At 46.6% G+C, this 22,540-nt stretch overlaps 1 protein-coding gene across 2 annotated transcripts in view; it reads right to left on the bottom strand.

Annotated features, from left to right (window-relative positions):
* Nucleotides 1-19,765, bottom strand: part of AKAP13 (A-kinase anchoring protein 13) — a 123,163-nt gene extending 103,398 nt beyond the window's left edge. The window contains exon 1 of one of the 2 annotated variants that reach the window (XM_044978947.1): nt 19,621-19,765. Coding sequence is in view for 1 of the 2 variants with exons in the window: in XM_044978946.1 (XP_044834881.1) it covers nt 8,567-8,647 (81 nt within the window). In the remaining variant the exon portion in view is untranslated. Of the gene's footprint in view, nt 1-8,566; nt 8,663-19,620 lie in introns of those variants that run through there. The other variant, XM_044978946.1, reaches the window with a different exon arrangement.
* Nucleotides 19,766-22,540: the final 2,775 nt, after the last annotated feature.

Below are 22,540 nucleotides of genomic sequence, written 5' to 3'. Positions count from 1 at the left end.
CTATGGAACCATACTGAAAATTCCATTATTGAATTCCCCTTCATGCATGTCCTATTAGATGGTAAGCTTTGTTACTGGCTATGGAGGGTCTTGAAAACATAAGGTATTATCTTACTTTTTTTTTTCCAGGGAAGGAGTATCCATAATTGGGCCTTTCCCTCAGTTTCTGGTCCAGGAATATACAAGTGGTGTCTGTGACTTTCCATCATAATTTTAATTCACTTAAAAATTAATTCCAGTGATTTGTGTAAATTCCTCAGATGAAATAATAAGGACCCCAGGATATCTTCATGAATGTGAGGGCAGGGCTAAGGTTTGCATTTGTTTAATTTAAAACTCATTGCACAATTGCTGAATATTAATCAAATGGGAAAAACATTTGAAGTAAAATAGTATCTTATTTAAAAATCAGAAAAATTCTCAAGTAACTTTTGTTCAACTATATTTGTTCTCCATTAGACATTTCAAATCTTTTTTCTAGTACTGATTAACACTCGGGTATCCTAAGTACTTAATAAAATATCAGCTGAATGTAAATGAATAGATTAACGGTAGGGCCATAGTCTCTTTGCGCAGTCATATCCTGCTCTGAGTTGTAAGGCAGAACTCAAAGGATGGGATATTTAAAAAAATAAAATAGAGAAACCTGGAAACTTTAATTGCAAATTTAAGACAATGTGAAAATAATAAAGAAGGAAACCAAACCACTAGAGATTTTCAAGGAAATTAAAGCTAAAATTATCTGGTTCCCTCTTCCTGATGTCAAGATAAATGTGTGCAATGGAGGGGAATACTTGAGAATAGAATGGAAATGAGACCTTTCTCCATTAAAACATCTTATAGTGACCCCAACTATTATATCTTAGTCATTATTACTCATAAGTTGCTCCTTTGGGGAATTTAAGGTATGGTTAAAGCAGGAGCACTCACTGCTGTCTCACTATATGGCCAGTGAGGTATAACCTGCAGAGCTCTGTTGCAATTCAACATAGCACCGTTAACGTGCATGAGTCTTGCCAACAATCCAGTGTTTGATGGCATTTGTTATGACAGCTGCTGATCGTAACAACACTTAACATTCCTCTTCTCTTGGAAAGGAAACACTAGGGCCCACGTTCAGGTCTTACACTGACGCACTCCCCGGCGAGACGGGTAGATGGGAATGAAAGATGAAGATGGACCTAATCATCTACTGCTTAAGTGCGAACCCTCTGGGAAGGTCTTGTGACTCTTTGAAAAGACACAAGCTGCAGTAGAAGAGGAAAGTGACAGTGTTTAAAAAGTTATCTGAGAAGAAGTAACGGAGTCAGCGAAGTGGAACATTACTGAGTACAGTAAAGGATGTTGGAGAACTCCACTGAGACACATTGATGAGCACAGGAAAAGGGAGGGGGACGCCATTGTGGATCTTTAAAATGAAAGATCTCTGTGTTTAGCTGAAGGAAATAAGAGCTGGTGGTCACTAATTGTTCCCACATGATGCAGAATGTAACTTAACAGTCCCTTTTGTCTAGCAGACTCTTATGTCTCCTCTTTCTTTTACTCTGCGCAGAGGTTTCTGTATTAAGTTGCTTTGGATTTTAAATTAAATGTCTGCAGTATGTTGGCTCTGAGATTCTGGAAACCACTGCACGCATGTTCCCTGGAAGAAAAATCTAACAGTCCAACGTTTGCACATCCACACTGGTGTCGGCCTAATTGAGTCCTCTTTGGTATTGAGCTGGCTGCTACTCTGCAATATCCACACTCCAGTCCCATACTTACGGCAAAAAGCAAGAAACAAACAAACCAAACCCTCAGGGATACCCTTTTTAATTGCAGTGGAGGTGCTTCCTTGATCCGTTCATTGTCTTAAGCAAGCTCAATCCGGTGCATGTAAAAATACCTGGCTTCCTGCTGACCTTTTCCCGAAAGTCTGCATACTGAAGCCCTGGCCATGGAGAATGCTGCAGATTTCCTGCCGCTAAATGGTGCCATATTATCTCTGCTCCCACCCTAGCAAATCAAGATGCAAGCCTCTGGCAGCTCAGAATCAACAAGCTATGATCAGTGTGGGTGCCGAGGGAAAGAAGGGCTTTGAATTTTTTGTAGCAATCAGTCTGTCATCCTGTTGCTAGCATTACTCTTAAAGAAGCAGAAAGACGGGGAATTAGTGTTAGTGATTGATAATGGTTCTATGTCCATGATAAAAATCTCTAGGTTGCGACAGAGGCTAATAGAAGGTAGAGCTGAGACTGATTTTGTGTGACCAGCCTCACCTGTCTGCCCAGTGCTTCAATATTCAGTCACTACAAAGTGTAAACTTTGGGCTGGGTTTTGATGAGGATGAAGAGGGGGCTCTGGTAAGGAAGTTTAAGAGGGCGGCCCTTTGTTTTGAGTATGCCTGGATCACCCAGTTTCTGTGATCATCGAGCAATCTTCTCTCAAATGCTGCTGCTGCTGCTTTGGCTTTCTATAGTGTAGAGAGCATTCATTTATGCAAGTAGTTTTATTTATTTTTATATTGGTGCATAATAAACATTCTTCCTGTGTTAGTGCAGTTAAATGAATACTTGAGTGTATTATAAAAACAGAATATATTAAATTATCTCTAAAAGCAGGTGAAACACCAACAGACCCTTGTCGTTGGCAGGCAGGATCGAACTGGGGACCTCTGGAGCTTAGCGCATGAACCTCTACTGCAGGGGTGGGCAAACTATGGCCCCCGGGCCGGATCCAGCCCCTTAGGGCTTTGGATCCGGCCTGCGGTGCCGCCGGCACCATGTCCCTGCGGTCCCTGGGGGGGTCGGGGGGGGGGGCAGAGGGTTCCATGCGTTTCCCTTGCCTCCAGGCACCGCCCCTTGGAGCTCCCATTGGCCGGGAATGGGGAACTGCGGCCAATGGGAGCTTCGGGAGAGGTACCTGGAGTCATGGCAAGGGCAGTGTACGCAGAGCCCTCCATCCTCCCTCCCGCAGGGGCCACAGTGCTTCCAGGAGTGGCGCGGGGCCGGGGACAGGGCAGACATGCAAGGAGCCTGCCCTGGCTCCGGTGCGCGCTGCCGCCACCCTGGAGCCACTTGAGGTAAGCAGCGCCAGGCTGGAGCCCGAACCCCTCCTACACCTTGCCCCCAACTCCCCTGCCTGCACCTCGCACCCCTCCTGCATCCCAACCCCCTGCCTTGAGCCTCCTCCTGCACGCCGCACCCCTCCTGCACCCCAACCCCTGCCCTGAGCTCCCTCCTGCACCCCAACCCCTGCCCTGAGCTCCCTCCTGCACTCCACACCCCTCCTGCACCCCAATCCCTTGCTGTGAGCCCCCTGCCACACCCCGCACCCCTCCTGCATCCCAACCCCCTGCCCTGAGCCCCCTGCCACAGTCCGCACCCCTCCTGCACCCCAACCCCCTGCCGAGTTCCCTCCTGCACTACGCACCCCTCCTTCACCCCAACCCCTGCCCTGAGCTCCCTCCTGCACCCCAATCCTTTGCTGTGAGCCCCCTGCCACACCCCGCACCCCTCCTGCATCCCCACCCCCTGCCCTGAGCCCCCTGCCACACCCCGCACCCCTCCTGCACCCCAACCCCCTGCCGAGTTCCCTCCTGCACTCCGCAGCCCTCCTGCACCCCAATCCCTTGCTGTGAGCCCCCTGCTACACCCCACACCCCTCCTGCATCCCAACCCCCTGCCCTGAGCCCCCTCCCAGTTTGTACCCCTCCTGCACTCCTGCCCTGAGCCCACTCCCACAGTCCGCACTCCTCCTGCACCCCAACCCCCTTCCTTGATCCCCCTCATACACCCCACACCCCTCCTCTGCCCCAATCCCTTGCCCTGAGCCCCTTCCTTCACACCGCACTCCCTCCCACACACCGCACTCCCTTGCACACACCAACCCCCTGCCCCAGCCCTACATACAAGTTCCCCACCAGATTTGGCCCTCGGCCCAAAAAGTTTGCCCACCCCTGCTCTACTGCATGAAAGCCAACTGGCTCTTAGCTAAGGCTGTAGAGCAGACTCATTTCACATACCCACCTACCCAACCCAGCCTGGTGCCACTAGATGAGACACAACACCACACCCAGAAGGTCTGTGTGTTACACAGGCTTAAGGTCTCCCTTCAGTAGCACCCTTTCATTACTTACTTTTATTAATTAGTTTTAGAATACAACAGTTTAAATCCTTGGAAAAGCCACAGGCTAGAGAGGGTGGAGCTGGCTGGCTAATGGGGAAAAATCACAAATAATTATATTAATCTGTAATGAAATTGCAGTGATTTTATTCAACTAACTGTGATAGAAAAAGAGAAAATAATAGATAATGATGTTAATCCAACTCAGTGCAAGTTATGCTGTCATGACAAGTCTCTTGATCAGCTGCAAACACCCTATCTGTTTTCCAAGCATTGTTTGTAGGACAGGACATCGTTAGGTGGTATTTTCCTCTTCCTGACATTGATGTAAATTGGGTGCAATTCCCTTGGTTCTGTGGCGAGACACAGGTGTGAAATTGTTGAGAGGAGAATCGGGCCCAATATTTGCAAGGGAAGATTAGGTGCAAGCTGGTATTGAAGGGAGAGAAGGTTGGCCCCACACCACAAATAAATGACCACAATGGATTTTTCTCAGAGACATAAGCTTGGGCAAACCTGAATTTATGTTGCCATGTGTTATCATCCCTCGGCCTGCGCTGCTTCCAGCAGCTCCCATTGGCCTGGAGCGGCGAACCGAAGCCAGTGGGAGCAGCGATCGGCCAGACCTGCGGATGGGGCAGGTAAACAAACCAGCCCGGCCCGCCAGGGGCTTTTCCCTACATAAGCGGCAGCCTCAGTTTGAGAACCACTGCTATAAACTAAATGCATAGAGGGAGATAAAATGCTACATATACAAGTTAACACTGAGAGAAACCTTGGGCTTAAGTATGAGCTGTACCAAGGTGGGAAAGATAGCTCTAAGACACTTTTACACCCCTCCTTCAATTCTTGCAGGACTAGAACCGAAACAGTCCAATAAGGACAACTGCACTGACCATCTATTGCACGGAATGTCGTCCGCCCCAACCCCTTGCACTCTAATACATGGAGCAGAGCAATCTGTCTGAACCAGAGGTTGAAAATCTGGTCCAGTCACTTTCAAAATATCGAGTGCTTGTTTTCACACCTTCACACTGGGCTGCTGCTAATTTCTGCATGTATGGTCTGATTCAACCTCTACTAAAATCAATGGGTGATTCAATAGGAGATCTGGCCCTCAGTATCCTTGATTGAGAAGAAATAAGCAGGGGAAAAAATCCTAAACTATTTGACTCATACATCTTATAAACTCAGCAGGCGGAATTTAAGTTTTCTGACCTGGAGCTAACAGTTTCATAAGCATGAAGCTACAAAGACACTGTGAAATGTACAGTGAGCTCTTTAAAGCAATTTTTTTTTACTGTGACTGCTCAGTCCTGAATTGGTTGTTTTAAAACTTAGCAAAGCAAATACTGGTCATCAAGGCCTATTTACATACAAATACCTAGACAGACAGACATGTAAGGTGCCAATCACTGTGATATCTGGGTGCTATGCCTAGGTTGTATTTACATCAATACATTTGTAAGATATCCATACTCAATGATGATGGGTACAGCATAAGAACCCAGAGAGGATAGTTACCAATACCTTGAGGCTCCCTGATTCTTGGCTGGCAGGGCTGGTTCCTGGAGTAACTCAGAGATGGACCAGAGCGTTCCTAAGTTACACCTTGCTGCCTAGAACCATAATAAGCCATTCAGGCAGGTGGAGATACAAGTATCGTAGAGGCACTCTGACCACTCCCCTTCTCCTACATCTCCTAGACAGGTGTGGCATAGAGGGTGGGTGGAAGGGAAAGGAGGGTGGCATAGAATCACTATGTCAGCTCTATGCCATCCAGGACTTCCTATATACTGTCAGAATCTCCTTGTAGCCAGTTAAACCAGCTTTATAATCTCTATGCTGCTGCAATGACAGAACAGGACCATATAGTAGGGAAGAGGTTTTGGTCCCAAATTTCAAACGCTAGGAATTTTTGAGTTGCCCCCAGAAAAAGGAGGTCAGATTATTTTTTAAAACAGATGGGGGAAATTATTTGTATCCTCTCAACCCCAAAATGGCTGATGGGTATTGATTCAAACTTAAAAAAAAAAAAAGCTTCAGGCAGTCTAAACATGAAACAATTCAGCTCCAAAGTTGAATCCTTAAGAAAGTTATGAGCATGTAAAAATAATCAGTTATAACTGAAATTATTTTGCAACTTTACCTATAAGTGATTGCAACCAATGCAAATACAACGTCATTTATATTCTGAAGCTAAAACAGCATTAGTTCTCCTGTGTTCAGAGCTTATCCCAGTGATATTCCCCTACCAGCTGTTTTTACTTCTGATTTCACCAAGATCACCTACCTAAAAAAATACAGGGTTAAGGGCACACCAAATGCATTATTGACAGCCCTTGATTCATGAGTCCTCTGAGAATCAAATCAATGCATCAACATAAAAGCTACTCGCTCTCTTATTATCTGCTTCACCATGATTTCAAAGGCAGACTTATTACTGAAGGGTATTTTTGTTTGTTTGCTTGCTTTAATTTATCTATCGATATCTGACCTTTGGACACCTGAGGCTAAGGAAACAGTGTCCCACCCAAACCAAAATAATTACTTGGGAGAGTCCTCCTTCCTTCTATAAATAGTTTAATTAAAAAAGCCCTCCTTGCCTAAAGGTCTGATCCAGATCTCATCAAAGTCAACAGCAGATTTGCCATTGACTTTGCCTGGTATTGCATGGGGGCTCCTACATCTCTAAAACTAGCCCAGGTTGTGTTATAGATGACAGATTAAAACATGAAGCACTGAAAAACAAGGTAAATGTTACTGTAATTCCCAGTTGTTTGTGTCTCTATGTTCCCTGAATTAGCACAGCATCCACACACACACTGAATTATTTTCAGGAACAATCAGTATCATCCAGTGTTGGAAGCTGATTGGAAAAACATGAGGGTGATTTCACAAGAGACATATTTTGTTATAAATTCTAAGTTTTTCTTAACAAAAATTAAGTTAGGGAACTGACGACTTCAGAAATACTAATTCACTATAATCATAGCAAATAACAGTTCAGTCTAGGCAGACAAACAGCTTCCAAAAAGACTGTGCTTTTTATGTAAACAGTTGAATCTGTCAGGGGGTTAACAATGCTTCCTGTCTATTATAGGGGACCATTCAACACCACAACTAAAGCACTGTTTGTATAACGTGTCTGCACATTTATTTTGTCTATGACTCAGAGGGGTGTCTAGAGATTGCATTGCAGGGGCTTCCAGTTTCTTGTAATCAGAATAACTAAAGATAGTATTAGAAAACAATTCACCAAATCTAATATGGCAAGAAAACCAGCAAAGGCTTTTTGAGGGTGGGGGAAGAACACATTAAGTGCCGGGAGCCAGAAATAATAATCCATCTATAGGTGAATGCGAGTTGGCAAGTGCCAGGCTGATCTTAGTGCAGGTGGGATGGGTCAGGGAATCGTTTGGGAAGACATAACATGGAAAAAAAATAACTACACTGCTTATAATTCTGGATTGAAAAAAAATTGTAGTTTTTCCATCTTTACCTCTGACATACAGAAAGGGAAAAAGACTCTAGGAGCCATAAAGTGTGACTAACAAAACTAGCCATGCAACCATGCAGCAGGAGACACCTACCCATCTAGCACCCCACCACCTCCAGTTTCAAAAAGGTGATTCTCCTCCATGAGTTAAGATATCAAAGTCAGGCAGTGTTATGAAGTTAGTTGGGCTGCCTTCCCATTTCCACCCGCTGTGCCAGGAAACTGTTCAAGCTCCAAGCAGAGCTATTACAGTGACAGAACATTCCCAGATTGCCACCATACCGTTTGGTGGAGTACTTACTAATTTTAGATTGGAGAAGAGAGCCCTGGACAATTAGCCAAGAGGCATTTGAGGCTTTCTTCCACCCATTTTAAGACAAAACAAACATTTAAACAAAACAAAACAAAAAAAACCAACCCCTCTCCCTCTCCGCCAAAATAGAAAAGCTTTATACAGAACCAACAGCCAGAGCCATGCAGCACTGACAAAAAAACCTACCATGCCTTTTTGGGCTGAACCCACAGTCTTCCAGGTGAAGTGCAGAGGACCAGCGGGTAAAAACATCTTTAGTTCAAAAGCAGCTTAATACAGGAAGGCTCAACACATCTCCTTGGGAAGTTTGCAAAATCTTTGTAGTACCACTAATGATTTCGATAGAGGAGAAAAGACAGCCAGCCAGAGCACTTGAAAAAGGCATATTTAACAGTATGTCTCTATCACCACTCAAAGTATCGGTCACAGTAAGAGCAAAATCACTTGAAGTTATATCATTTTAATAATTACTCAAGATCTAAAAGCTGCACAGTCACCTCCTGATAGCTGCCTCCCACCTGCTCCCCCTTTCAAAGGCGGCACAAGAAATCTGGCTTTCTGGGGTGCATTTACAGCAGGGAGTAGATTAATGAATCCAAGATGAGTAAGCAGCACTAATGAATAGGAAGTGTAAACAAACAATACTGTACCTTTAACAACACAACATCTACAGTCCTGTCCACCTTGGAAATATCACACAGGCTGTACCGCCTCTTGTGTCGTTCGTACATTTTGTCCAAAAAAAGGAAAACAGAGGTAAAACGCAAGGAGCAGAGCCCACCATTAACTCCAGGATAAACTCGGTAATGCGTACAGTCCAAATCTCTCACATATGTGCTCAGAGAAGTCCCTGCATCTCAGCGTTCTTGGAATCACATCAGCCTCTCCAATTCTCTTAACAGGAAAAAGAAAATCCCAGAGCTGTGACTGTTTGATAAAAGTCTTCTTAGAACACAGGGTCACTTATGCAGATGACGTAGGAATTTATAGCAAACAAGACAGATATGTTTAGAGAGATTATTCTAATATGAAAATTAAAAACAATATTAAGTGGTAAGGATGGCACCAGTATTCCTGCTGCATTTGATAAAAAAAAGTTTTCTGGCCAATGTTAATGGCAGACAAGCACCAAAATTAAATTCTGGAAAGACAGCGAGAACAAAAGCCAGATGCATGCAACGAGAACTGTGTAACATACCAAGAGAAAGAAAAAAAAATACCTAGGCTAGACTCAAACACAACGTGTCTAATTCAAAGAAGAAAAGAGTCTGGCCCTCAAATCCAAAGAAAATACTGTTACTGATAGACTTTTTCTTCCACTGTTTAAAGATGGAAAAGAAAAACAACAAAAAAAGACACTCCTTTTTTCAAGTAAGTCCACTGTTAACCAGGCAAGAGGGATTGGTCTTGAATAAGTTTAAATTTCTAATGACAGCACAGGGCAAAAGGGGGAAAAAATAAATAAAATGAAGCCACTCCCTCCTGATTTCAGCTGGAACGTCACTGCTTGCCTTTTTAGTGCTGTACCAGCGTTCTTTGAGTCTTGAAAATTTAATTGCAGTTGTGGGAACATGATTCATCTTTTTTGTAGAGAGAAAAAGCAGGGGGACAACAGGGTTTTCTTTTTCACCCCGTTTCTTTCACCTCGATGCAGCCTCTTGGTGGACTTGGTTAATTGAAAGAGATGAAGAAGAGTAAAAGTGTGCATCTTAAAGAAAAGGATCAGGAGAAAAGACAGCCCCTCTCCCAACCCCTGCCTCAGGTGAATGAAAAGAGACAGTTTCAGGCGCACAGCTTCTCAAAAACAGGAATGGAAACTTGTGATTTAACGTGTGAAAAAAAGGAAACCAGCCATTTTCAGTGCTTGCTCTGTCTGCAGCACACAGCAGGAGAAGCAAAAGGCTTCAGCAGCTTGTTATAATATTTACAAGATAAAAAAATACAATTCTCTCTCATTTGTTTTAATCTGAAAAGCAGTGTGTTTAAACAAAGTTTTTAAGTCTCTCTAACGCTGGTCTAGCCAGCGAGTCTCCCTTCCTCTCAATGGTTCATTCACATCAGCTGGGCCCTCATTTCACACTGCCACATGGTTTCCTGTTTTCAAACTGATTCAGCCCTCTCCGAGCCCCCTTCAGCTTCCACTCCACCCTGACCTCTCATGGGACAAAATGTTTCCATACTTCCCTGGCTTTAGACATCCTCTCACTCATTGCTTAAAAGAGAGAAGAGAGAGGAAAGGAAAAAGGCTTTCTTTACTTTAAGTTGCAAAATGCAGAGATTTTTACAGAGCAGAAGAACTCACTGCTGTTGCTAAAGAGGAAGATGGGAATTAAGGAAGCTTTTAAGACGGCATCACAAAAGGAAAAATAAGAACTTTATGTAATGGCAATATCAAATCAACCTTCCACTGCAGATATGGAAAGACGTTCTACATGAGGCCCATGAAACTGGTCAGTCCCCCAGGACAGGGATTCACTCTATTACTGCACATAGTTGAGGATTTCTGAGGCTGTTGATACAGTCCCAGAGGAAATGACTCAGTGGTCTAAGTCTCATTAGTTGTTCAAGGCTACTTGTAACTGCAAACTCAAATTCTGGCAGGGACTACTCAACCCTGCATCCTTCCAAAATAAATGAAAAGTGAGCTTCACCCATGTCAATTCATGAGGATCTTTCAGAAGCATCTTTAAAAATCAGAGGTCACATCTGCTCTGAGCCCACATGTGAGAGCTCTTCTCACCCTTCTGCAAGTGCAGGAGTTTTCTGCAGCTCAAGTTCCTCTCTTCCAAATGTTGTCAAGTCTGCTGGGGCATGTCACTGGCTTCTGCCCCCAGAGGATCTGCCTTTCACTGGTGGGCAAACTGATTCTCATAGGCAAAGAGTTTGTAAAACACTGAGGTGAAATATGGCGCAAAAATGTAAATTATTATTTTCAGCTGCCTTGCAAATGCCGCCCCAATCTGGCTATCCTGAAGCCATCAGATCAACCACCACAACCAGTACACTCACCATGCAAGCTCAGAAGACTGGCAGTCTCATTCAACACATCAGAGTGGCTCGGTACCAGCTACCACCAGGAAGATGAAAGTGTCTGATCTCCTTTGAAATCTCCAACCCCCACCTCTCGTTTCAGCTTTCCACAGCCAGGAGCAGTTCCAAACTCTCCCTCGCAACCTATAACATCACCTCCACAACTCACCCAACTGGACTAAGGAGGTTCCCATACCTGAATCTTTCAGATAGCACCATCCACTGGCTCATGAGATCAGTCCTGGAATCTTTTCTCTCTGTTAGTGAATGCAGCTTCCGCTTTCAGTATTAGGACATACCCCAAATATGACGATACAGTAAAAAGGGACTTTCAGGAGTCACCAGTTTAATCCAATGATGGATTCCCAGCAGTCATGCAGTCAGAGAGATAAGAAATCACAAATGTCTGTGACAGCTCTTCAGGCTCTGCCATATAAGGCAGGGATTTCCTCAAACTCAGATGTCCCCCAGACAGTTGCTTGTAAACAAAATCCTGAAGTTAATTCAGATAAGGAAAGCTGTGATGAGCAGTGTGAAGGGATGATGCTCTAATCCAATGGAGTGTTGCAAACAGCATCTACAACTCATACATTTGGCATTTTCTTCAATTGTTTTCAAGTGAACGTAGTGATTTTTTTTTAAACTTAATTTCCTCGTGACAGGTTCTTGAGACACTGAGACACATAAGTCTTCTCTTCCTCTACAGAGCATGGGTTACTCATGCAGCAGCTGTACAAGCTCCTTCAGACTGCCTCAGATAATGTCTCTCACCTTTGAGCTGCTGGGCATAAGAACAGCCATACTGGGTCAGAACAAAAGGTCCATCCAGCCCAGTATCCTGTCTTCCGATGCCAGGTGCCCCAGAAGGAATGAACAGAACAGGCAATCACCAAGTGATCCATCCCGTCGCCCACTACCAGCCTCTGGCAAACAGAGGCTGGGGACATCATCCCTGCCCATCCTGGCTAATAGCCATTGATGGACCTATCCTCCATGAATTTATCTAGTCCTTTTTTAAACCCTGTTATAGTCTTTTTATGATGAAAGAGAATTTCAGTGATTATGGCTCACTCGGTCCTTGGCCTCCAAATGAGACAGATGAACAGGCCAATCCATGTTAATAATGGCGGTGGGATCTGGGCAAAAATATGTGATAAGACAAACCTCTAAAGGGGGCAACTCCATTTGTAGCATAGGCTAGAAGGAGCCACTTCACCCTTTCTAAAGGCTAGAAAGTGACAATGACCTCTAGCCGGGGACAAAAACTAGAGGATACCCAGGCAGGAACTTTCTGCACCAGGAGGAAGAGGAGCAAGGAAAGGATCAATATCTGTCTATTCATCTTATTAGCTCTGTGAAGCGAGGTGACTACCGGAACTCCATTCAGGATTAACATGCTTTGATCTCACAGGCTCTGGAACTCAGTGGCATGGTCACCAATGAATCCCTTAGAACTCCCCTCTCACATGTACAGTGAAGTGACCAACTCTTTTACGGATATATTTTTTTTAATTGAAGCTCCCTAAGTTGCTCCTGGCAGTGGCTACAAACGCTCCTGTCCCTTCTCCAGGTTTTTTCTTCCCAGGTATTGTGGTCAACAAACTTCACGATGTAAAACACACACACAACATTATCTGCCATGAGCACTCTCACGTGAGAGACGGTCAGTCTCTTTCCATTTTAGGTGGGGCTTTTGCTTCACAGCCACAGGCTGGAAATCTCATTTCCCAGACATCCCAGTCTCCTTACATACACATACAGAAGGAAGAGGCAGGAAACTGGCTCCTGCTGAGTCAAAGAAAAGCAATGGTATCCTGGTATCTTTCGTTTCTTTATTTTTAACACATACAGACAGTCCCTGGACACATGCAGTCACACGTGTACACCCAGGCAATATACACTGTATACATGCTGAGGAATACAACCACCAAATGCACAGCACTATCAGTGAAAAAGACAGAGAGAAAACAAATGAGCTAGTAATTCTCTCTTTTTCTGCTCTCCTTTCATGAGAGTTACTCAAAATGGAGAACAGAAACAATCAGCAGCTACATCCATTGGCTACAGATTCGACAGTTCTGGGCACTTTATTAAAAACATCTGGAAATGATGAAGAGTTTGAAACTAACCAATCATTTCATATCCAAGCCAAAACCAGTGCTGCAGATTTCAAGTGAAGAAAAAGTCTTGTTCAACTGCATCATATGATCTCTAACTCCTCCAGATAAAACCCCTCCCCCCGCCCCACCCCACCAGCTAACAGACCGCTTAATGACAAGAAAATCATGGTTAGCCTAAAACAGACAGCATTATTATCTGTTTCAAATTACATGATCCATATAGTTATGAAACGCTGAAAATGATGCAATCTACAGAAATACTGCAGAATATTAATATTTTAAACTGTGGCTCTGATATGAATTAATAGAGGAGAGAGCAAAAAAAAAATCCTCTTCCTTTTAATCAAATCAAAACCCACTTCTGATCACTACATGCAGGAGCTGTTAAATGCATCAGAAGGAGAACAGGGAAAGGGCAAGGTTTTAAACTTTGCTTTTAAAAAGTTATGACACTTTGCAAAAAGTGTTGTTAAGATTTCTGCCCAAATGAGATACAAAACACTATTTCCTAAAACCAAAGAAGAGGAAGGAAATCTGCACCGGAACATTACAAATCTAATAAAGAATTTACATCCAAGTTTGGAAGAAGTGCACATTTAACTTATTTGGAGAATGGCAGGTCAGCAATGGTAAGAGAAAAAATGTTAGAAGACAGAGACCCTAGGGTGTATTTTCAAGAGGACAAGGCAGTTTCTGTACATCAAAGAGTCACATACAACTCAGTACTGAAAAGACAGGCATTTTTAAAAGTATATATATATAAAATCTGACATAATATATTTTGCATCCTCACAACATGCTTCTAAAAACAAAGCAGAATTTGGAAACTGAACCCCTCTGAGAGGACAAATGAAGTCTGGAACACATTTTGTTTGCAGTTATGCTTGTTCCCCCCCCTCTGATGAATGTTGCAGCTGAACATGAAAACAGAACCAGCCTGTGCGCCACCTGGTGGCTACAATTTATTTAATTATTTGAAGTTAACAGATGTCCCTCCTAAAGCAAATGAAAGTTCTTGCAGTTGTGCAAATATTGAAGCAAGTTTGCAACAAATAGAAAGTTAGCAACTTAGACAATTATTACCCTGGATTCCCCTATTAGACATTGCATAGAAAATAAATTGGCAACTGAAAGGATGGAGGCCTAAAGCAAAATGGTAGGGCACATGTTTACCTGATTCTAATCTAAGGAAAAAACGGTTAGCTACTTTTTTGTAACTGTTGTTCTTCAAGATGTGTTGTTCACATCCATTCTACATTAGGCGTGTGCACGCTGCATGCACGAGCGTTGGAAACTTTTCCCTTAGCGGTACCCGGCGGGGCCGCTACACCGTGCATATATACCCCCGCTGGCCCGACCCCCTCTAGTCCCTTCTTGCCGGCGACTCCGACAGAGGTAGGGGGGCAGGTGGTGGAACAGATATGAACAACACATCTCGAAGAACAACAGTTACGAAAAGGTAGGTAATCGTTTTTTCTTCTTCGAGTGCTTGTTCACGTCCATTCCACATTAGGTGAATCACAAGCTTACCTTCGGAGGAGGGTAGGAGTCACGGAGCAATTGATCGTAGAGCCGCCACGCCAACCGCCGCATCCTCTCAGGCCTGCTGGTTGACCGCATAGTGCATCGTAAAGGTATGCACAGATGAAGAGGTGGCTGCTCTGCAGATCTCCTGGACCAGGATCTGTGCCAGGAAAGCCGCTGAAGCTGCTTGCGCCCTGGTCAAGTGGGCCGTGACTGCTGGGGCCGGAACACCTGCGAGGTCATAACATGCCCGAATGCAGTCTGTAATCCAGGAGGAGATTCGTTGCGCCGACACCGGGAGGCCTCTCATCTTTTCCGCCACGGCTACGAACAGCTGCGTGGATTTACGAAAGGGCTTGGTGCGCTCCAAGTAGAACGCCAATGCTCGGCGGATATGCAGGTAGTGCAGGCTGCGGTGACTTGGGTCCGCATGGGGTTTGGGAAATAACACCGGTAGACAAATGTCCTGGCCTAGATGGAATTGTGAGACCACCTTTGGGAGGAACTTGGGGTGTGGGCAAAGCTGCACCTTGTCTTGAAATACTGTGTATGGCGGCTCCGAGGTGTGTGCCCTCAGCTCAGATACCCTTCTGGCTGAGGCAATGGCCACCAGGAATGCCACTTTCCAGGAAAGGTGGAGGAGGGAGCAGGTACAAGGGGCTCGAACGGGGGCCCCATGAGCTTAGAAAGGACTAAGTTGAGATTCCATGAGGGGACTGAGGGGCCCTCTCCAGTCCTTTAAAGAACTGCCCCACCATTGCGTGGGAGAACACCGAGACCCCTGAAAACCCCATGTGGAAGGCGGAGATGGCCACCAGATGCACCCTGATGGAGGACGGGGCCAGCCCCTGCTGCTTGAGGTGCAGTAGGTACTCTGGAATGGTGGGCACCGGAGCCTGGCGTGGCTGGACTTGTTGGGGCCCACACCAGCCCGAGAACCTTTTCCACTTGGCCAGGTAAGTTGCCCTGGTAGAGGACTTCCTACTACCAAGTAGAACCTGCTGCACAGGGAGGGAGCACTGGCTCTCCAAAGGGTTCAACCACAGAGCTTCCACACCATCAGATGCAGTGATTGCAGGTCGGGGTGGAGGAGCCGCCCTCCATCCTGCATGATGAGGTCCCAGTGTAGGGGCAGAGTTACCAGGGCTTCCACCGACAGCTCCAGGAGCGTGGTGAGCCAGTGCTGGCGGGGCCAGGCCGGGGCGATGAGGATGACCGCTGCCCCGTCCCTGCACACCTTGATCAAGACCTTGTGCACCAGAGGAAGCGGTGGAAGGCGTATTTTAATTTCCCTCCCCGTGGGATCACGAATGCATCTGCTATTGAGCCCGGGCTGTGGCCCTGGAATGAGCAGAAATGCAGGCCCTGGGCGTTGCCCCTGGCAGCAAACAGGTTTACCCGGGGAAACCCCCACTTGCGGAAGAGTGACTACATGACGTCCACTCTGAGCGTCCACTCGTGCATGCGGTACGACCTGCTGAGGTGGTCCGCTAGTTCGTTCCGCACCCCTGGGAGATATGATGCCTTGAGGTGAACGGCGTGGGCTATGCAGAAGTTCCAGAGGAGGAGAGCCTCATGGCAGAGCGGCGAGGAGCGGGCTCCGCCCTGTTTGTTTATGTAAAACATGGCGGTCATGTTGTCCATCAGAACTGTCACGCTGTGACCACTCAAAGTGGCGTGAAAGGTCTGGCAGGCTAAACAAACTGCCCTGAGCTCCTTCACATTGATATGGAGCGACCGCTCTGCTCCCGACCACAAGCCCTGAGTCCTGAGGTCCCCTAGGTAAGCACCCCATCTGAGGTTTGACGCATCCGTCACAAGCGTCAGGTCCGGCTGCTGTGCAGCAAAGGGGATGCTTTCGCAAACCACACTCTGGGACAGCCACCACTGTAGGGAGTCTAACACGTCCCGTGGGGCTGTCACTACCAAGTCCAGGAAGTCTCTGCCTGGGTGGTATACACGGGCGAGCCAAGCCTGCAGCGTCTTGAATTTCAGTCTGGCATGCTTGACCACATGTGTGCATGCTGCCATGTGGCCCAGCAGCCCCAGGCAGTATCTGGCTGTTGTAGTGGGAAAATGGCACAGGGAGTTCACTGCTTGCTGGATGGCTAGGAATCGCGATGTCAGGAGGCTTGCCTTTGCCTGTAGCACATCTAGGACCGTCCCTATGAATTCCGCTCTCTGCGTTGGAATGAGGGTGGACTTGGGGACGTTGACCAGGAGCTCCAACATGTGGAATAGTGTCAGGGCCACTTGCACATGGGACCGAACCTCCTCTTCGGACTGGCCCACCAGGAGCCAGTCGTTGAGGTACGAGTAAACTTGAACCCTCTGCCTCCGTAAGAAGGCCGTCACCACCGCCATGCATTTTGTGAACACCCGTGGGGCTGTAGCTAGGCCAAACGGGAGAACCGTGAACTGGTAATGCTCGTGGTTCACAGTGAAATGCAGGAATTGACGATGCGCCGACTGGATTGTGATATGAAAGTATGCGTCCTTCATGTCGAGGACAGCGTACCAGTCCTCCGGATCCAGGGAAGGGATGATGGTGCCCAGAGAGACCATGCGGAACCAGGCCTTGACCAGGAACTTGTTGAGCCCTTGCAGGTCCAGAATGGGATGAAGGCCTCCTTTGGCCTTGGGAATGAAGAAGTAGCGGGAGAAGAACCCTTTCCCTCTTAGGTCTTTTGGTACCAACTGTACCGCCCCCACCTTTAGGAGCGTGTGAACCTCCTCTTCCAGGAGGTGCTCGTGAGAAGGGTCCCTGAAGAGGGATGGGGAAGGGGGATGGGAGGTAGGCAGGGAGGAGAACTGCAGCCTGTAACCGCTTTGCACCATACGTAACACCCAACGGTCCGACGTAATGCTGGACCGCGCACGGGAGAAGCGGGACAGGCAGTCCAGGAAACAAGGGGATGGATCCGGTGATTGGTCCGGTATGCTGTCCTCGAGCGTACCTTCAAAAACCTGTTTTAGGGTCGGGCTGAGAGTTATGTTGGCCTTGGCTTCGGCCTGGCCTATTGGAGCTATTGTTGTTATTATTACGCCACCTCCTGTTATCCCCATTTCGCCTGCGGTAGGGCTCCTGCCTAGGACGAGGTTGGTAGTGACGCTGAGGAGGCGGCTGCAGCTTGAAGGGCTTTCTTTGGGTCGCTGGGGTGTGCGTACCCAGCGACTTGAGCGTGGCCCTCGAGTCCTTGAGGCTTTGCATCCGTCTGGTCTGAAAAGAGCCCGGACCCTTCAAAGGGGAAGTCCTGGAGTGAGTTCTGGACCTCAGGTGGCAGACCTGACTCCTGCAGCCACACCAAGTGTCACATGATCATGCCAGATGCAACTGTCTTGGCCACCATGTCCTCCGAATCCAAGGATACCTGGAGAGAGGTCTTCACTACAGCCTTGCCTTGGTCCACCAGCGCCGTAAGCTCCTGTTGGGAACTCTGCGGGAGGCTGTCCTTAAACTTCTCCACTGCCGCCCAGGAGTTGAAGTTATGCCTGTTGAGGATGGCCTGTTGGTTAGCAATCCTCAACCGGAGGCCCCCTGAGGAATACACCTTCCTGCCAAACAGGTCCAGGCGCTTCGCTTCCTTGGCCTTAGGGGCCGGGGCCTGCTGCCCATAGCGCTCTCTCTCGTTTACCGCCGAGACTACCAGGGAACATGGGCTTGGGTGGCAAAACAAGAAGTCGTACCCCTTTGATGGGGCGAAGTACTTGCGTTCCACACCTTTGGCTGTTGGGGTGCTGGAGGCCGGGGTCTGCCATATAGTCTTATAGTTCGACTATATGGTCTTAATAAGCAGAAGCGCTATTCTGGATGGAGCCTCTGGGCTCAGGATGTCCACCGTGGGATCCTCCTGCTCCACCATCTCCTCGGCCTGTAACCCCAAGTTATGAGCAACCTCACGCAGTAATTCTTGGTGGGCTCTGTGGTCTATTGGCAAAGGTCCTGATACCGCTGTGCCTGCCACCGCTTCATCCAGGGATGACGAGGTGGTCAGCAGCTGCTCTGCTTCCTCCTGCTGGTCCCCTTGGTCCCCCTCCTCCGAAGTAGGGGCTTCCAGCTCGGGCCCGGACAGCTGACTTTGGGGCGGCACCGGACTCGGTGCCAGTTTCTCTGGTCTCTTGCTCGGCGACAGCACAGGCGGTCTGGATGCCGTAGCTTCCCACACGGAGGAGCGTCGGTGAGGGGACTGGTGCACCGAGTAGCTGGCCCTGGAGGGAGCCCCTTGCCGCTGGTGGTAGGCCCAGGGGGTCCAGAAGGGCCAGTGTCCCAGCAGTCCCCACTGGGGTTGCCATCCAGCCAGGTATTCTCTGCTATCTAGTGCCCAGTGCGGATAACTGTACCGGCCCGAGTCGGCACTGGATTGTGGCGACGCCAAGTGCAAAGGCCACGGTGGTGCCATCGATCTGTGCTGGCGGGAAGTTGACGAACGACTTCTTGCCGATCGGGAACGGGACCAGTATTGGTGCTCCCGAGATCTGGACCGGGACTGGTGATTTCTGGAAGCCTTCGGCGATGGCCGGCTCGCCTTCTCCTGGTGCCGGTCTCTGGAGGGTGCTGGAGAGAGTCGGCTCCCTTGCACTAACACCGTGCGCTGACTCGCCTCCAGTACCGAGGCTTCCCTCTGCGTCGGGATAACAGAGTCCGCAGACTCGACGCTCTTTGTTCTAGGCTTAAACGCCTTAAACGTGGCGCACGCACACCTAATGTGGAATGGACGTGAACAAGCACTTGAAGAAGAATAAGTTCTGCTCAACAATACAGAAGACACAAGAGCACCAAGATCCTGCTTATATACCCTGGAGACAAATTCCTTCCTGGCCCCCCACATCTACCCAAATTAATTATATTGAACTCACTGCTAGGCAAATTCAAATTCAAATAAAAAGCCTGAACCTGCAACTGTTACTCATGTAACCCTCACTTAAATCACTGAGGCTGGGCTACACTAGCACGGGGGTTCAAACTAAGATACACAACTTCAGTTACGCTATTTGCGTAGCTGAAGTCAAAGTATCTTAGGTCGACTTACCTGGCCATCCTCACGGCGGTGAGTCGACTACTGCAGTGCCCCCGTCGACTGCGCTTACTCCTCCTGCCGAGGTGGACTACGGGCGTCGATTAGCGGATCGATTTATCGCGTCCAGACAAGACACGATAAATCGATCCCCAATACATCAAACACTACCCGCCGATCCGGCGGGTAGTAGAGACATACCCTGAGATATTCATTCAATGGCTTTAGAATCAGACCCATCCCCTCACAATTAAACTATAACACAACACAGTGGGATAACATTCCAGAACTGAACCTGTAAATCCAAACAGACAAGACTTACACATCATACAGCTTGCACAAACTGTAAAATAAACTATTCTGAAACAGTGAAAAATAAATGAGAGAGAATGAGGAAGTTCCTCTAACTACAGAAACATGGAGTGCATATTTTAAAAATAAAAATAAAGATAAACTTCAACCTTACAGGCCCTTTAACTACTTCCCAACTTTCTCTTTCTTAATACCTCTGCTGTATAAACGTCTCCTGCCAAATTTGTAAATAACTGTGGCTTTTTTTCAAAAAGAATAAATGCTGATACTTTTATTAGACTTCAGTGCATGTCTGAACATCTTTTTCAGAGGAAGCAAACTGCACATTCTACAACTCCCACAGAGATTAGCAACCCCTCGTCTCATTTTACATCAGTTTGCAACGTACAGCTCTGTCCATACCAAAAAGAAGTTGCAAATGAAGATGACTGGCTGCCTCAAGTGCAGTGGGAACTTCGTCAACAACATCGATGATTCTTCCAAACACTGTGGGAGTGTTAGGAGAAAGTGTCTCCTCACTGCCATGAATTCTGACCATTTTGAACCATGCAGTGGGGCCTGCTCTTTGAAAACGACAACGGAAAACCTCATATTTTATATCTCAGTTGGTGATCTTCTAAGCTTATTGCAAGTGCCACAACTTTAAAACAAAGGGTATTAAAAGTAACTTCATCGCTGTGTGTTCTGTTTGTTTGTTGTTTAAACTGTGTAACTTTAGAGCTCACAAAAGTGAGGAAGAGAAATCGCTAAAACCAGGATCACTGCCAACAGGCACCTCAATTGTCATCTGTAGCATTACACTAATATTCCAGAATTGGGCTTCAGAACACAGCTCTGCCTCCCCAAGTACCTCTGCTATTTGAGTCCTTAAACACTCCAGGCAGGGCAGGAAGTTTTGTGATATGGACACTGTTGTCAACAGAACCTTAAGCGCATTTTGAAACAAGATCTCTTGATATGAAATATTGCTGAATTAATCCTTTATAAAGCATCCACTCCCCAGTCTTCCATCTATTTATCACTGTAATAACTGTATGTCTTCCTTGATTATTAATAATAATTCTTCTACTGAAAAGTCATTTTTTGCAACCAGAAGCAAGTGTTTCCTATTTAGATTTGTTTTAACAAAAAAAGCTGCCCACATGAGCTTGAAAGAAGTTTTGCTTCGTTTATGATTTTAAGATACTGGGAATTTAATGCAAACACACGTTTCACAGTCAAGTGGGAAATTCCTCAGAAGAGACATTTCTTACAGAAATCTTGACAGCTACCCTGGCTATCGACAAGATCATCTCTTGCCCTACAAGCCCACTGAAGAGATTATGGGGTATAAATCATCCCTTTACTCCCCTACATGAGGGGAGAAAGTAGTTTGCAACTCTTCCTCCTGTGGATGAGCAGAGGTGGGGAATGGGAAGGACTTTGGCTCAACTCCAGAAACATGCACAGATGAGCTGGTGTAGAGGGAGTAGTAGTTGGCTACTGCTATACACCAGCAGGAGCAATGATTCCCCTTTTGGAGCAAGAGGGAAGCCAGGGAGAGCAGTTAACTTAGGCCTGGTCTACACTTAAAAGTTAGGCTGACATAGCTACTGCACTCAGAGGTGTGAACAATTCACACCCGAGAGCCACAGCTATGCTGACCTAACTCCCAGTGTAGATGCGGCAAGATCAATGGAAGACTTCTTCCAACAACCTAGCTACCACTGCTTGGGGAGGTAGAATTCCTTCAATGAGGGGAAACCCCTTCCCATCACTTTAGGAAGCATCAGAAATATTCTGTATAATAAAGCCCTTGCTATATATGATGTACTGCTCTTGAGGAGTGCTGATTAACAGAGTGAGAGGTAATCTTGCCTAACACCTGCTGTAGTCAAATGAACATTTACACTAGACGTGAAATAATCTGAAAATAATGAAAACTGGCTACTTATGGATTCAGTCCTGCAAGGGGCTCAGTACCCCGCAACTCCTACTGACGTTAATACCTCTCCTCCTTATCCTCATCAACTTCAGCATCTCTACTGACATCCTCCTGCAGAGGCGTTTGCACACTGGTCACTGAGGGCATGTCTACATTGCCCCAGAGTTCGGTCTAAGGGTGTGAAGAGCAGTGCACACCAAAAGTGCTTCGCTTTAAGTCCCCTGTGTGGATGCTGTGGGTGCAAAGGTATAAATCCTGAGTGCTACCATATCCCCTTAGTCCAAACTGTGGAGCAGTGTAAGCTTGCCCTTAGAAATGTTTAGAGAGAGACAGACTTAGATGAGTTTATATACAAAGGAGAAACACTGGAATTACTCTTCTCCTTGCAAGCTAAATAAGTCAGGATTTGACTGAGGCATAGACAGCAATGTGTATTTCACTCACAAGTGATCAGATGCTTCTTTCTGCCCTGTCATACCATAATACGAAGACTAAGGGAGACGATAAAACCTGAAGGCAGCAAATGGAAAAATAAATAAAAAGGGAAGGATTATTTACGGAACATAAAACTGACCTATGGGATCGGCTCCTACAAGAAGTCACATGGATACAGAACAGAGCATTTTGCAGAATTTTAAAGAGGACTATATACTATTAGAAGCGTTAACCATATTGACAGCTATGCAAACTGAGGGCTTG

The sequence above is a fragment of the Mauremys mutica genome, chromosome 11, assembly GCF_020497125.1.
Source record: "Mauremys mutica isolate MM-2020 ecotype Southern chromosome 11, ASM2049712v1, whole genome shotgun sequence".
Lineage (NCBI taxonomy): Eukaryota > Metazoa > Chordata > Testudines > Geoemydidae > Mauremys > Mauremys mutica.
The sequence above is the reverse complement of the archived record's forward strand: the minus strand, read 5'-3'. Positions and strand labels throughout refer to the sequence as shown.